Here is a 17433-nt window from a genome sequence, read left to right on the forward strand (position 1 = left end):
GGCTTCAATTCTGCTTGACATCAGAGCACGTTGTTCAGACGAATTGGGAACAATGCCAAAGGTGGGGATCTCGGTGGACTCCCATGGGTCTTCATCTGTCTCCTCTTCCTCAGGGCATGGCAAACGGGACAGAGCATCGGCATTAATATTACTGTGACCACTTCTGTATTTAATCTGGTAGTGATAATTGGCCAGTCGAGAGGACCATCTTTGTTCCAACGCACTCAACTTGGCGGTTTCCTGATGGACCAATGGGTTGCAGTCGGTGTAGGCAACAAAGGGAGTGGCGGCCAAATAATCACGGAACTTCTCAGTTACAGCCCATATGAGAGCCAAGAATTCCAGTTTGAATGCACTATAGTTGCTATCGTTCCTTTCCGTTTTCCGCAAGCTTCGACTAGCGTAAGCAATCACTCTTTCTTTTCCATCCTGAACCTTGGACAGGACAGCTCCCAAACCCTGTTTGCTGGCGTCGGTAAACAGACGGAAAGGTTTGGTGTAATCTGGATAGGCCAACAAGGGCGCTTCAGTTAGGATCTTCTTTAACCGATCAAATGCCTCTTGTCTTTCGATAGTCCAACTGATAGGAATTCGCTTGTGATATTGTTCTTTGGAAATTCCCCGAAGTAACTCTATAAGTGGAGCCGAGACTTGAGCGAAATTTTGGATAAACCGTCTGTAATATCCAATGAAGCCAAGAAATCTTCGCACGTCCTTCACAGTTTGAGGAATGGGCCATTCCAATACAGCTTTGATTTTATCTGGATCGGGAGAAACTCCTGTGGAACTCACAACATGACCTAGGTAATGGACTTCAGGCTTCAGCAGATGGCATTTTGAAGGCTTCAATTTAAGGCCATATTTGATCAAACTCTGGAGAACCTCCCAAAGATGCTGGAGATGTTCAGTATAGGATCCAGAAAAAACGATGACGTCATCCAAATACAAGAGAACAGTTTCAAAATTCTTGTGGCCTAAGCAGTGTTCCATTACCCGTTGGAACGTGGCGGGTGCGTTACACAGTCCAAATGGCATTCGTTGGAACTCGAATAATCCCATTGGGGTGATGAAGGCAGTCTTCTCCTTATCTTCCTCGGCCATTTGAATTTGCCAATACCCACTCATTAAATCTAAGGTTGAAAAGTACTGGGCTGATTTTAAAGCAGTGAGAGATTCCTCAATTCTGGGCAGAGGATAAGCGTCCTTATGGGTGAGGTTATTTAATTTCCGATAATCCACGCAAAAAAGGAATTGCCCATCTTTTTTTTGGACAAGGACCATTGGAGCTGCCCAGGGACTGTGACTTTCTCGAATAATTCCGGTGGCCTTCATGTTCTCTATCATTTGCCGTACTGGTTGATATAATCCTGGAGCCAAAGGACGATGCCTTTCTTTAACAGGAGGACTATTGCCAGTGAAAATACGATGTTGGATTTTCATGACTACTCCCAAATCAGTCGAGTCCTTGCTAAAAGCTTCAGAGTTCTCTTTAGCTACTTGGAGTGCTCCTCGTTTTTGGTCTTCCGGTGTACTGATGTTCCCAATTTGCAGCTCTTCCCACCAAGTGGGTTCTTGTTCACGTTCGGCTTCAACCGTTGCTGTTGTTTCTTCTTGTCTTGCTATTAAAGTGGGATTTAGTACATCTTGAAAGGTGGTCCACATTAGGTTAGCAATTGGTTGACTCCGATATAGTTTGACGGTGCGATTGTGAGGATTAAGAACTCGAACAGGGACTCTTCCATTTTTTACAGTAACCAGGGATCTGGCCACAACCACATCATTTCTTGCAGCTATCACACATGGTTCGATTAAGGCTTCATACTCTTGTCCACTCGGTCCTGAGCGGGCTTTTCCCCACAGTATAGTCTCAGAGTTCGGTTGTAGTTTGACGGGTTTGTTGTCAGTCAGTCGGACTTTGCCAATGGCTCCTGGGCTCTGAGCCAATCTCTGATGTCCCTGTAGGACTTTAATGGCTTTCTGCAGGACTCGCTGGTTTGGCGGAATTACCTTGGATAACTCTCCTCTTAGGATAGAAACTAATTCTTCAGGGCAATTCTGCAATATATTCATGCCTAAAATCACAGGAGCCACTTTGGCCTCACTCGTTTCGGTCACCAAGCATCCCTGCCCAGAAAGTAAAGTTTGTCCAATTTTTACACTAGCCTCCCAATATCCTACACATGATATTCCAAGACCATTACTGGCAATGAGTTGCAGCCAAGTTGGTGGAGGCAAAAGAAGTTGTCCCATTTCCCAATGTTGTTTGTAAGTGGGAAGTTGTATGGTAGTAATTTGTGACCCCGTATCTATCATGGCAAGAGTCTCTATGCCATTGATAGTGATTGGGATAATGGGGCACTGTCCAACGTACCGGGGCCACCACTCTTCCGGTTTGGGATCTATGCTACCGGTTCCCCCCGAGGCTCGGCCCCCATCCTCGGGGTGTTGGAGTTTAAAGGTTCCGTGGAATTACAGTTTCGTTCAATATGTCCGCTCCTTTCACATCTTCTGCAGATAGGACGACCTTGAGAATCAAATTTATCAGTAGCTCTTCTTCCATTTCCTCGAGGTGGTTCCCACCAATCACCACTGGTACGCCTCCACTCCAAATTCCCTCTCCTTCCTGAGGGATCGCTAGGTTTCTGCCGAGAAAGCTGACGCATCTCCTTACGCATTTCAGCTAACTCTACTGTTAATCCTTCTAATTGACCCTGTAAGACCTGCATCGGATCTCGAGTAGGTATCTGGACATTCTGACCTGCTTTCTCCTTCCCTACCTTGTTGCTTTCACAGCCAACAGCATGATATGCTTTCTGATATCCAGGCATTTCGGGAAAATTGACTTCTTGTCCCGCACAGTGCCCAATGATTTTGATAGCCGCCTCCTTGAAATCGAGGAATGAGTAATCCTTCAATTGCATTCTCAGCATCCAAAGCTGACTTCGAACTCCTTCTCCATTGGCCCCTTCAATCAACTGAGAAATCAGAGCTTCATCTGCATTTCCTACTTCTTGATTGTCCACCACTTGTACTGCTTTTAAAGCTTCCTGTAAACTCAGAGCATAATCCCTGAGCGTCTCACCGGCCCGTTGTTTTCGGCCATAAAACTTAATTTTTAGTTCAGAAATAGTTCTGGTTTTAAACGTGGTTCTTAATCGTTGCAGGATTTGATCTATTTTTTGTTTTTCCTCACGTGGCCATGAAGCAACTTCTCGGAGGGCAGCACCCTTGAGTTGCCCTATCAGTATTTCCACCTGCTGTTGTTCACTGAGGGGGTACAGGCGAAACATAGATTTCATCTTGGTCTTGAATTCAGCTAATGTATTTCCCTCTGTTCCCTGATAATCTCCATTATAAATCGGAAGCCACGGGGCTCCGAAATAATAGGGTAAGGTAATTGGGTTAAGGTTAGCCATGGCTGGCCGAGTTTTGGATGAGTCTCCCACAGCTTGTTCTTCATCAGAAGACATGTTTATTTTTTTTTCGGATCCTGTTCGTATGACGCCAAATAAAAGGTGTAACACCCCCAGTCTATATAGTGCAGAGTAGGTAATAGTTAGCTAATGTCATTACATCAAAGTTCTAACCTCAATTTGTCTTGACAACTCCCACGAGATATAATTTTAAGGCTAATCAACAGTATTCAATAGAAACATAGTATTTATACAAATCCTTGTGGTTCCGGCAAGAATTCATACGATTAGCAATACAATTTCAATAAATGCAAATACAATTGATATATTGGAGTCAGGAAAATGCATCAGGATCCACAAAATTTTATTATAGCCGGAACTCTGGAACACCTTGGATCCCCTTTCGGAATAATAGTTAAATGCAAACAGGTGCAAAATAAATCAACAACATACATTTACTCCAATACAGAGATATATACTGGAACTATTTGCTTTACCTCTAAAATAATAGTTCAGTTCCCCTTTTGCATGCAAAGGATTGTCTAACAAAAATTGTTTGCAAACGTTGCCCGGGGTACTTGTATTATTGCTGATGATAGTAGGCTGGCACTATGATAGTGAGAGAAAATCCGACTTAGTTTTGAAAGAAAAGGGAAGTTCCTCTCCTACTAGAGCTATCCTTTCCTTTATTGGTTACATATAGTAGCAAGTGTTCTGACTGCTCGACCTAGAACTAGGTGAAGTTCACTAAACAGGTAAGTTTCTGTTATACGCCTCCTTTTAGCTTTAATAAATATGCCCTTCTCTAGCTCAGTATGAAGTGCTGGGAGGCACGGGTAACTTGAAGGAAGACGTTAACTCCAAAACTAGCTGGGTCTCCGGTAGCTGTATCCAATTTGATTAGTTAAACTTGGAGCTATTCTGTACTCGGGTAAGTATGCTGCAAAAGGACACTTTTAAGCTGAGCTGACTCTTTGAATTAAACTGACGGGACCAGGCATTATTATCTTGCATGTGCCCTGACAAGTTGTCTCAAAATGATGTGTAATTAGTTCCCTGCGTAACTGATAACCGGGTCTCCAGCACTTTAATTAAGAAGACTGTGAACTGATACACCGCAGCTGATTAATCCTGTCAGACCCCAGGCACTGTTGGGATAAGGTGTATGATTTGCATATATGCTGTCTGTTGTACTCACGAATCCGCCTCCGGCTCAACCCCCGACTGAGGTAGCCGCACCTCTAGCCTCCTCTCCGGAACGCAAGGAACAGCAGTCACTCACTGCAGTGGCTCTGCCCAGTTCCGCCTCCCAGTCAACGCCCCGGGGGAAGTCTCTGGTTACACAGTTGATGATGCTGGTGCACGCCGCACTTCGTCGCCGTCACTCCGGAGCTCCGATCCCATCAGCTGGTCACTTCCATCCCGCTGACCAGTTCACCTCCAGACCTGAGGTAAGTCACTCTCAGCGCAGGGCTCCTCTAAGTCCGATCACCTCAGGTGCACTACACGCAAAACGTCAGTGTCCAGCCTTTTTATAACCTTTTCAGCCTTTAGCGCGAGCCGGCTGTGCTCCCGCCAGACTCACGCGCCAGTCACTGTTCCCTTCTATACCTTATCCTAACGTCTCTGAAGCCAGCCGGGTTCCCCCCTCAACTGTCAGTTGTAAAGTCCCGACCTCGGGGACTCCCGGTGGCTGAATACAAGCTGAAAGGGTTGGAAGAGACCATTAGCTCCCTCGGGAGCGAGGTTCATAAGGGAGACATGGCAACACTGGGCAATTGATGAAAATGCCTAACAATAAACATTCATTACATGGATTACCATTTTTAAATAATATGTGAAATGACCACCAGGGACTCTATGGGTATTACAATAGCATGCTGTGCTATACTCTGCTGATGGTGGCTATGTATAGGGGAACGGACAGCACGCTGCACTATACTCTGCTGATGGTGGCTATGTATAGGGGCACTAACAGCATGCTGCGCTATACTCTGCTGATGGTGGCTATGTATAGAGGCACTGTGACAACATGCTGCACTATACTCTGCTGATGGTGGCTATGTATGGGGTCACTGAAGAATGCTGCACTATAATCTGCTGATGGTGGCTATGTATAGAGGCACTGTGACAGCACGCTGTGCTATACTCTGCTGATGGTGGCTATGTATAGGAGCACTGACAGCATGCTGCACTATAATCTGCTGATGGTGGCTATGTATAGGGGAACTAACAGCATGCTGCACTATACTCTACTGATGTTGAATATGTATAGGGGCACTGTGACAGCACGCTGCACTAAACTTTGCTGATGGTGGCAATGTATAGGGGAACTGACAGCACACTGCAATATACTCTGCTGATGGTGGCTATGTATATGGGAACTGACAGCACGCTGTGCTATACTCTGCTGATGGTGGCTACGTATGGGGGCACTGACAGCATGCTGTACTATAATCTGCTGATGGTGGCTATGTATAGGGGCACTGACAGCATGCTGCAGTATAATCTGCTGATGGTGGCTATGTATAGGGCAACTGACAGCATGCTGCACTATACTCTACTGATGGTGGCTATGTATAGAGGCACTGCGACTGCATGCTGTGCTATACTCTGCTGATGGTGGCTATGTATAGGGGATCTGACAGCACGCTGCACTATACTCTGCGGATGGTGGCTATGTATATGGGAACTGACAGCACGCTGCGCTATACTCTGCTGATGGTGGCTATGTATAGGGGCACTAACAGCTCCCTGCGCTATACTCTGCTGATGGTGGCTATGTATAGGGGCACTGACAGCATGCTGCGCTATACTCTGCTAATGGTGGCTATGTATAGGGGCTCTGTGACAGCACACTGCACTATATTCTGCTTATGGCTTTGTATAGGGGCACTGACAGAATGCTGCGCTATACTCTGCTGATGGTGGTTATGTATAGGGGCACTGTGAGAGAACACTGGGCTATACTCTGCTTATGGCTATGTATAGGGGCACTGACAGAATGCCGCGCTATACTCTGCTGATGGTGGCTATGTATAGGGGCACTGACAGAATGCAGCGCTATACTCTGCTGATGGTGGCTATGTATAGGAGCACTGTGACAGCATGCTGTGCTATACTCTGCTGATGGTGGCTATGTATAGGGGAACTGAAAGCATGCTGCACTATACACTACTGGTGGTGGCTATGTATAGGGGAACTGACAGCATGCTGCTCTATACTCTACTGATGGTGGCTATGTATAGGGGCACTGACAGCACGCTGCGCTCTACTCTGCTGATGGCTATGTATAGGGGCACTGACAGAATGCTGCGCTATACTCTGCTGATGGTGGCTATATAAAGGGGCACTGACAGCATGCTGTGCTATACTCTGCTGATGGTAGCTATGTATAGGGGCACAGACAGCACACTGCACTATACTCTGCTGATGTTGGCTATGTATAGGGGCAGTGACAGCATGCTGCACTGTACTCTGCTAATGTTGGCTATGTATAGCGGCACTGACAGCACGCTGCACTGTATTCTGATGATGGTTGCTATGTTTAGGGGCACTGACAGTATGCTGCGCTATACTCTGCTGATGGTGGCTATGTATAGGGGCACTGTGACAGCACGCTACGCTATTCTCTGCTGATGGTGGTTATGTATAGGGGCACTGTGACAGCATGCTGCGCTATACTCTGCTGATGGAGGCTACGTATAGGGGCACTGACAGCACCCTGCGCTATACTCTGCTGATGGTGGCTATATATAGGGGGTACTGACGGCATGCTGCACTATATTCTGCTGTTGGTGGATATGTATAGAGGCACTGTGACAGCACGCTGCGCTATACTCTGCTGATGGTGGATATGTATAGGGGAACTGACAGCACGCTGTACTATACTCTGCAGATGGTGGCTATGTATATGGGAACTGACAGCACGCTGCGCTATCTACTGATGGTGGCTATGTTTAGGGGAACTGTCATCATGCTGCACTATCTACTGATGGTGGCTATGTATAGGGGCAGTGACAGCACGCTGCGGTATACTCTGCTGATGGTGGCTATTTATAAGGGAACTGATAGCACACTGCACTATACTATGCTGATTGTGGATATGTATAGGGGAACTGACAGCATGCTGCACTGTCTACTGATGGTGGCTATGTATAGAGGCAGTGACAGCACCCTGCGCTATACTCTGCTGATGGTGGCTATGTATAGTTGAACTGTCAGCACGCTGCACTATACTCTGCTGATGGTGGCTATGTATAGGGGCACTGACAGCACACTGCGCTCTACTCTGCTGATGGTGGCTATGTATAGGGACACTGACAGCATGCTGCGCTATACTCTGCTGATGGTGGCTATGTATAGGGGCACTGTGACAGCACACTGCGCTATATTCTTCTTATGGCTATGTATAGGGGCACTGACAGAATGCTGCGCTATACTCTGCTGGTGGTGGCTATGTATAGGGGCACTGTGATAGAACTCTGCGCTATATTCTGCTTATGGCTATGTATAGGGGCACTGACAGAATGCTGCGCTATACTCTTCTGATGGTAGTTATGTATAGGGGCACTGTGACAGCACGCTGCGCTATACTCTGCTGATGGTGGCTATGTATAGGGGCAGTGACAGCATGCTGCGCTATACTCTGCTGATGGTGGCTACATATAGGGGCACTGATGGCATGCTGCGCTATATTCTCCTGTTGGTGGATATGTATAGAGGCACTGTGACATCATGCTGTGCTATACTCTGCTGCTGGTTGCTATGTATAGGGGAACTGACAGCACGCTGTACTATACTCTGCAGATGGTGGCTATGTATATGGGAATTGACAGCATGCTGCGCTATACTCTGCTGATGGTGGCTATGTTTAGGGGAACTGTCATCATGCTGCACTATCTACTGATGGTGGCTATGTATAGGGGCACTGACAGCACGCTGCGTTATACTCTGCTGATGGTGGCTATGTATAGGGGAACTGTCATCATGCTGCACTATCTACTGATGGTGGCTATGTATAGGGGCACTGACAGCACGCTGCACTATACTATGCTGATGGTGGATATGTATAGGGGAACTGATAGCATGCTGCACTATCTACTGATGGTGGCTATGTATAGGGGCAGTGACAGCACACTGCGCTATACTCTGCTGATGGTGGCTATGTATAGGTGAACTGACAGCACGCTGCACTATACTCTGCTGATGGTGGCTATGTATAGGGGCACTGACAGCACACTGCGCTCAACTCTGCTGATGGTGCCTATGTATAGGGACACTGACAGCATGCTGCGCTATACTCTGCTGATGGTAGTTCTGTATAAGGGCACTGTGACAGTACACTGCGCTATACTCGGCTAATGGTGGCTATGTATAGGGGCAGTGATAGCATGCTGCACTATACTCTGCTGATGGTGGCTACGTATAGGGGCACTGACAGCATGCTGCGCTATACTCTGCTGATGGTGGCTATGTATAGGGGCACTGACAGCACGCTGTGCTATACTCTGCTGATGGTGGCTACGTATGGGGGCACTGACAGCATGCTGTACTATAATCTGCTGATGGTGGCTATGTATAGGGGCACTGACAGCATGCTGCAGTATAATCTGCTGATGGTGGCTATGTATAGGGCAACTGACAGCATGCTGCACTATACTCTACTGATGGTGGCTATGTATAGAGGCACTGCGACTGCATGCTGTGCTATACTCTGCTGATGGTGGCTATGTATAGGGGATCTGACAGCACGCTGCACTATACTCTGCGGATGGTGGCTATGTATATGGGAACTGACAGCACGCTGCGCTATACTCTGCTGATGGTGGCTATGTATAGGGGCACTAACAGCTCCCTGCGCTATACTCTGCTGATGGTGGCTATGTATAGGGGCACTGACAGCATGCTGCGCTATACTCTGCTAATGGTGGCTATGTATAGGGGCTCTGTGACAGCACACTGCACTATATTCTGCTTATGGCTTTGTATAGGGGCACTGACAGAATGCTGCGCTATACTCTGCTGATGGTGGTTATGTATAGGGGCACTGTGAGAGAACACTGGGCTATACTCTGCTTATGGCTATGTATAGGGGCACTGACAGAATGCCGCGCTATACTCTGCTGATGGTGGCTATGTATAGGGGCACTGACAGAATGCAGCGCTATACTCTGCTGATGGTGGCTATGTATAGGAGCACTGTGACAGCATGCTGTGCTATACTCTGCTGATGGTGGCTATGTATAGGGGAACTGAAAGCATGCTGCACTATACACTACTGGTGGTGGCTATGTATAGGGGAACTGACAGCATGCTGCTCTATACTCTACTGATGGTGGCTATGTATAGGGGCACTGACAGCACGCTGCGCTCTACTCTGCTGATGGCTATGTATAGGGGCACTGACAGAATGCTGCGCTATACTCTGCTGATGGTGGCTATATAAAGGGGCACTGACAGCATGCTGTGCTATACTCTGCTGATGGTAGCTATGTATAGGGGCACTGTGACAGCACGCTGCGCTATACTCTGCTGATGGTGGCTATGTATAGGGGCAGTGACAGCATGCTGCGCTATACTCTGCTGATGGTGGCTACATATAGGGGCACTGATGGCATGCTGCGCTATATTCTCCTGTTGGTGGATATGTATAGAGGCACTGTGACAGCATGCTGTGCTATACTCTGCTGCTGGTGGCTATGTATAGGGGAACTGACAGCACGCTGTACTATACTCTGCAGATGGTGGCTATGTATATGGGAACTGACAGCATGCTGCGCTATACTCTGCTGATGGTGGCTATGTTTAGGGGAACTGTCATCATGCTGCACTATCTACTGATGGTGGCTATGTATAGTGGCACTGACAGCACGCTGCGTTATACTCTGCTGATGGTGGCTATGTATAGGGGAACTGTCATCATGCTGCACTATCTACTGATGGTGGCTATGTATAGGGGCACTGACAGCACGCTGCACTATACTATGCTGATGGTGGATATGTATAGGGGAACTGATAGCATGCTGCACTATCTACTGATGGTGGCTATGTATAGGGGCAGTGACAGCACACTGCGCTATACTCTGCTGATGGTGGCTATGTATAGGTGAACTGACAGCACGCTGCACTATACTCTGCTGATGGTGGCTATGTATAGGGGCACTGACAGCACACTGCGCTCAACTCTGCTGATGGTGCCTATGTATAGGGACACTGACAGCATGCTGCGCTATACTCTGCTGATGGTAGTTCTGTATAGGGGCACTGTGACAGTACACTGCGCTATACTCGGCTAATGGTGGCTATGTATAGGGGCAGTGATAGCATGCTGCGCTATACTCTGCTGATGGTGGCTACGTATAGGGGCACTGACAGCATGCTGCGCTATACTCTGCTGATGGTGGCTATGTATAGGGGCACTGACAGCACGCTGCACTATACTCTGCTGATGGTGGCTATGTATAGGGGCACTGACAGCACGCTGCACTATACTCTGATTATGGCTATGTATAGAGGTACTGACAGAATGCTGCGCTATACTCTGCTGATGGTGGCTATGTATAGGGGCACTGTGACAGGATGCTGTGCTATACTCTGCTGATGATGGCTATGTATAGGGGAACTGACAGCACGCTGCACTATACTCTACTGATGGTGGCTATGTATAGGGGAACTGACAGCATGCTGCACCATACTCTACTGATGGTGGCTATGTATAGGGGCACTGACAGCACACTGTGCTCTACTCTGCTGATGGTGGCTATGTATAGGGGCACTAACAGCATGCTGCACTATACTCTGCTGATGGTGGCTTTGTTTAGAGGCACTGTGACAGCATGCTGCACTATACTCTGCTGATGGTGGCTATGTATAGGGGCACTGACAGCATGCTGCACTATAATCTGCTGATGGTGGCTATGTATAGGGGAACTAACAGCATGCTGCACTATACTCTACTGATGGTGGCTATGTATAGGGGCACTGTGACAGCACGCTGCACTATACTCTGCTGATGGTGGCTATGTATAGGGGCACTGACAGCACCTTGTGCTATACTCTGCTGATGGTGGCTATGTATAGGGGGCACTGACAGCACCCTGCGCTATACTCTGCTGATGGTGGCTATGTATAGGAGAACTGACAGCACGCTGCACTATACTCTGCTGATGGTGGCTATGTATAGGGGCACTGACAGCACACTGCGTCTACTCTGCTGATGGTGGCTATGTATAGGGACACTGACAGCATTGCGGCTCTATACTCTGCTGATGGTGGCTATGTATAGGGGCACTGTGACAGCACACTGCGCTATATTCTGCTTATGGCTATGTATAGGGGCACTGAGAATGCTGCGCTATACTCTGCTGGTGGTGGCAATGTATAGGGGCACTGTGAAAGCACGCTGCGCTATACTCTGCTGATGGTGGCTATGTATACGGGCAGTGACAGCTTGCTGTGCTATACTCTGCTGATGGTGGCTACGTATAGGGGCACTGACAGCATGCTGCGCTATACTCTGATGATGGTGGCTATGTATAGGTGAACTGACAGCACGCTGCACTATACTCTGCTGATGGTGGCTATGTATAGGGGCACTGACAGCACACTGCGCTCAACTCTGCTGATGGTGCCTATGTATAGGGACACTGACAGCATGCTGCGCTATACTCTGCTGATGGTAGTTCTGTATAGGGGCACTGTGACAGTACACTGCGCTATACTCGGCTAATGGTGGCTATGTATAGGGGCAGTGATAGCATGCTGCGCTATACTCTGCTGATGGTGGCTACGTATAGGGGCACTGACAGCATGCTGCGCTATACTCTGCTGATGGTGGCTATGTATAGGGGCACTGACAGCACGCTGCACTATACTCTGCTGATGGTGGCTATGTATAGGGGCACTGACAGCACGCTGCACTATACTCTGATTATGGCTATGTATAGAGGTACTGACAGAATGCTGCGCTATACTCTGCTGATGGTGGCTATGTATAGGGGCACTGTGACAGGATGCTGTGCTATACTCTGCTGATGATGGCTATGTATAGGGGAACTGACAGCACGCTGCACTATACTCTACTGATGGTGGCTATGTATAGGGGAACTGACAGCATGCTGCACCATACTCTACTGATGGTGGCTATGTATAGGGGCACTGACAGCACACTGTGCTCTACTCTGCTGATGGTGGCTATGTATAGGGGCACTAACAGCATGCTGCACTATACTCTGCTGATGGTGGCTTTGTTTAGAGGCACTGTGACAGCATGCTGCACTATACTCTGCTGATGGTGGCTATGTATAGGGGCACTGACAGCATGCTGCACTATAATCTGCTGATGGTGGCTATGTATAGGGGAACTAACAGCATGCTGCACTATACTCTACTGATGGTGGCTATGTATAGGGGCACTGTGACAGCACGCTGCACTATACTCTGCTGATGGTGGCTATGTATAGGGGCACTGACAGCACCTTGTGCTATACTCTGCTGATGGTGGCTATGTATAGGGGGCACTGACAGCACCCTGCGCTATACTCTGCTGATGGTGGCTATGTATAGGAGAACTGACAGCACGCTGCACTATACTCTGCTGATGGTGGCTATGTATAGGGGCACTGACAGCACACTGCGTCTACTCTGCTGATGGTGGCTATGTATAGGGACACTGACAGCATTGCGGCTCTATACTCTGCTGATGGTGGCTATGTATAGGGGCACTGTGACAGCACACTGCGCTATATTCTGCTTATGGCTATGTATAGGGGCACTGACAGAATGCTGCGCTATACTCTGCTGGTGGTGGCAATGTATAGGGGCACTGTGAAAGCACGCTGCGCTATACTCTGCTGATGGTGGCTATGTATACGGGCAGTGACAGCTTGCTGTGCTATACTCTGCTGATGGTGGCTACGTATAGGGGCACTGACAGCATGCTGCGCTATACTCTGATGATGGTGGCTATGTATACGGGCACTGTGACAGCACGCTGCACTATACTCTGCTGATGGTGGCTATGTATAGGGGCACTGACAGCACGCTGCGCTATACTCTGCTTATGGCTATGTATAGAGGCACTGACAGAATGCTGCGCTATACTCTGCTGATGGTTGCTATGTATAGGGGCACTGTGACAGCATGCTGCACTATATTCTGCTGATGGTGGCTATGTATAGGGGCACTAACAGCATGCTGCGCTATACTCTGCTGATGGTGGCTATGTATAGAGGCACTGTGACAACATGCTGCACTATACTCTGCTGATGTTGGCTATGTATGGGGGCACTGACAGCATGCTGCACTATAATCTGCTGATGGTGGTTATGTATAGGGGAACTAACAGCATGCTGCACTATACTCTACTGATGGTGAATATGTATAGGGGCACTGTGACAGCACGCTGCACTATACTTTGCTGATGGTGGCTATGTATAGGGGCACTGACAGCACCTTGCTCTATACTCTGCTGATGGTGGCTATGTTTAGGGGACACTGACAGCACCCTGCGCTATACTCTGCTGATGGTGGCTATGTATAGAGGCACTGTGACAGCCTGCTGTGCTATACTCTGCTGATGGTGGCTGTGTATAGGGGAACTGACAGCACACTGCAATATACTCTGCGGATGGTGGCTATGTATATGGGAACTGACAGCACGCTGTGCTATACTCTGCTGAAGGTGGCTATATATAGGGGCACTGACAGCACGCTGCACTATATTCTGATGATGGTTGCTATGTTTAGGGGCACTGACAGAATGCTGCGCTATACTCTGCTGATGGTGGCTATGTATAGGGGCACTGTGACAGCACGCTACGCTATTCTCTGCTAATGGTGGTTATGTATATGGGCACTGTGACAGCAAGCTGCGCTATACTCTGCTGATGGAGATAACGTATAGGGGCACTGACAGCACCCTGCGCTATACTCTGCTGATGGTGGCTATGTATAGGGGGTACTGACGGCATGCTGCGCTATATTCTGCTGTTGGTGGATATGTATAGAGGCACTGTGACAGCACGCTGCGCTATACTCTGCTGATGGTGGCTATGTATAGAGGAACTGACAGCACGCTGTACTATACTCTGCAGATGGTGGCTATGTATAGGGGCACTGACAACACACTGCGCTATACTCTGCTGATGGTGGCTATGTATAGGGGAACTGACAGCGCGCTGCACTATACTCTGCTGATGGTGGCTATGTTTAGGGGAACTGTCATCATGCTGCACTATCTACTGATGGTGGCTATGTATATGGGCAGTGACAGCACGCTTCGGTATACTCTGCTGATGGTGGCTATTTATAAGGGAACTGATAGCACACTGCACTATACTATGCTGATTGTGGATATGTATAGGGGATCTGACAGCATGCTGCACTGTCTACTGATGGTGGCTATGTATAGGGGCAGTGACAGCACCCTGCGCTATACTCTGCTGATGGTGGCTATGTATAGGTGAACTGTCAGCACGCTGCACTATACTCTGCTGATGGTGGCTATGTATAGGGGCACTGACAGCACACTGCGCTCTACTCTGCTGATGGTGGCTATGTATAGGGACACTGACAGCATGCTGCGCTATACTCTGCTGATGGTGGCTATGTATAGGGGCACTGTGACAGCTCACTGCGCTATATTCTTCTTATGGCTATGTATAGGGGCACTGACAGAATGCTGCGCTATACTCTGCTGGTGGTGGCTATGTATAGGGGCACTGTGATAGAACTCTGCGCTATATTCTGCTTATTGCTATATATAGGGGCACTGACAGAATGCTGCGCTATACTCTGCTGATGATAGTTATGTATAGGGGCACTGTGACAGCACGCTGCTATACTCTGCTGATGGTGGCTATGTATAGGGGCTCTGACAGCACACTGCGCTCAACTCTGCTGATGGTGCCTATGTATAGGGACACTGACAGCATGCTGCGCTATACTCTGCTGATGGTAGTTGTGTATAGGGGCACTGTGACAGTACACTGCGCTATACTCGGCTAATGGTGGCTATGTATAGGGGCAGTTACAACATGCTGCGCTATACTCTGCTGATGGTGGCTACGTATAGGGGCACTGACAGCATGCTGCGCTATCTACTGATGGTGGCTATGTATATTGGCTGTGACAGCACACTGCGCTATACTCTGCTGATGGTGGCTATGTATAGGTGAACTGACAGCACGCTGCACTATACTCTGCTGATGGTGGCTATGTATAGGGGCACTGACAGCACACTGCGCTCAACTCTGCAGATGGTGCCTATGTATAGGGACACTGACAGCATGCTGCGCTATACTCTGCTGATGGTAGTTGTGTATAGGGGCACTGTGACAGTACACTGCGCTATACTCGGCTAATGGTGGCTATGTATAGGGGCAGTGACAGCATGCTGCGCTATACTCTGCTGATGGTGGCTACGTATAGGGGCACTGACAGCATGCTGCGCTATACTCTGCTGATGGTGGCTATGTATAGGGGCACTGACAGCACGCTGCACTATACTCTGCTGATGGTAGTTGTGTATAGGGGCACTGTGACAGTACACTGCGCTATACTCGGCTAATGGTGGCTATGTATAGGGGCACTAACAGCATGCTGCACTATACTCTGCTGATGGTGGCTATGTTTAGAGGCACTGTGACGGCATGCTGCACTATACTCTGCTGATGGTGGCTATGTATAGGGGCACTGACAGCATGCTGCACTATAATCTGCTGATGGTGGCTATGTATAGGGGAACTAACAGCATGCTGCACTATACTCTACTGATGGTGGCTATGTATAGGGGCACTGTGACAGCATGCTGCACTATACTCTGCTGATGGTGGCTATGTATAGGGGCACTGACAGCACCTTGTGCTATACTCTGCTGATGGTGGCTATGTATAGGGGGCACTGACAGCACCCTGCGCTATACTCTGCTGATGGTGGCTATGTATAGAGGCACTGTGACAGCATGCTGTGCTATACTCTGCTGATGGTGGCTATGTATAGGAGAACTGACAGCACGCTGCACTATACTCTGCTGATGGTGGCTATGTATAGGGGCACTGACAGCACACTGCGTCTACTCTGCTGATGGTGGCTATGTATAGGGACACTGACAGCATTGCGGCTCTATACTCTGCTGATGGTGGCTATGTATAGGGGCACTGTGACAGCTCACTGCGCTATATTCTGCTTATGGCTATGTATAGGGGCACTGACAGAATGCTGCGCTATACTCTGCTGGTGGTGGCTATGTATAGGGGCACTGTGAAAGCACGCTGCGCTATACTCTGCTGATGGTGGCTATGTATACAGGCAGTGACAGCATGCTGCGCTATACTCTGCTGATGGTGGCTACGTATAGGGGCACTGACAGCATGCTGCGCTATACTCTGATGATGGTGGCTACATATAGGGGCACTGACGGCGTGCTGCGCTATATTCTCCTTTTGGTGGATATGTATAGAGGCACTGTGACAGCATGCTGTGCTATACTCTGCTGCTGGTGGCTATGTATAGGGGAACTGACAGCACGCTGTACTATACTCTGCAGATGGTGGCTATGTATATGGGAACAGACAGCACACTGCGCTATACTCTGCTGATGGTGGCTATGTTTAGGGGAACTGTCATCATGCTGCACTATCTACTGATGGTGGCTATGTATAGGGGCACTGACAGCACGCTGCGGTATACTCTGCTGATGGTGGCTATGTATAGGGGAACTGTCATCATGCTGCACTATCTACTGATGGTGGCTATGTATAGGGGCACTGACAACACGCTGCACTATACTATGCTGATGGTGGATATGTATAGGGGAACTGACAGCATGCTGCACTATCTACTGATGGTGGCTATGTATAGGGGCAGTGACAGCACACTGCGCTATACTCTGCTGATGGTGGCTATGTATAGGTGAACTGACAGCACGCTGCACTATACTCTGCTGATGGTGGCTATGTATAGGGGCACTGACAGCACACTGCGCTCAACTCTGCTGATGGTGCCTATGTATAGGGAC

General features: G+C 48.6%; 1 protein-coding gene across 1 annotated transcript; it reads right to left on the minus strand.

Moving 5' to 3' along the window:
• Positions 1–2399: 2399 nt before the first annotated feature.
• LOC148521890 (uncharacterized) lies at positions 2400–3470 on the minus strand. The gene has a single exon (XM_088474454.1). The coding sequence runs from the start codon at positions 3468–3470 to the stop codon at positions 2400–2402; it is 1071 nt and encodes a 356-aa protein (XP_088330580.1).
• Positions 3471–17433: the final 13963 nt, after the last annotated feature.

The sequence above is a fragment of the Taudactylus pleione genome, unplaced genomic scaffold, assembly GCF_031769625.1.
Source record: "Taudactylus pleione unplaced genomic scaffold, aTauple2 ptg000154l, whole genome shotgun sequence".
NCBI lineage: Eukaryota > Metazoa > Chordata > Amphibia > Anura > Myobatrachidae > Taudactylus > Taudactylus pleione.

Bases quoted from the DNA above. Each gene is read 5' to 3' on its own strand.
- LOC148521890 (XM_088474454.1), bottom strand. From the start codon at position 3,470: ATGTCTTCTGATGAAGAACAAGCTGTGGGAGACTCATCCAAAACTCGG.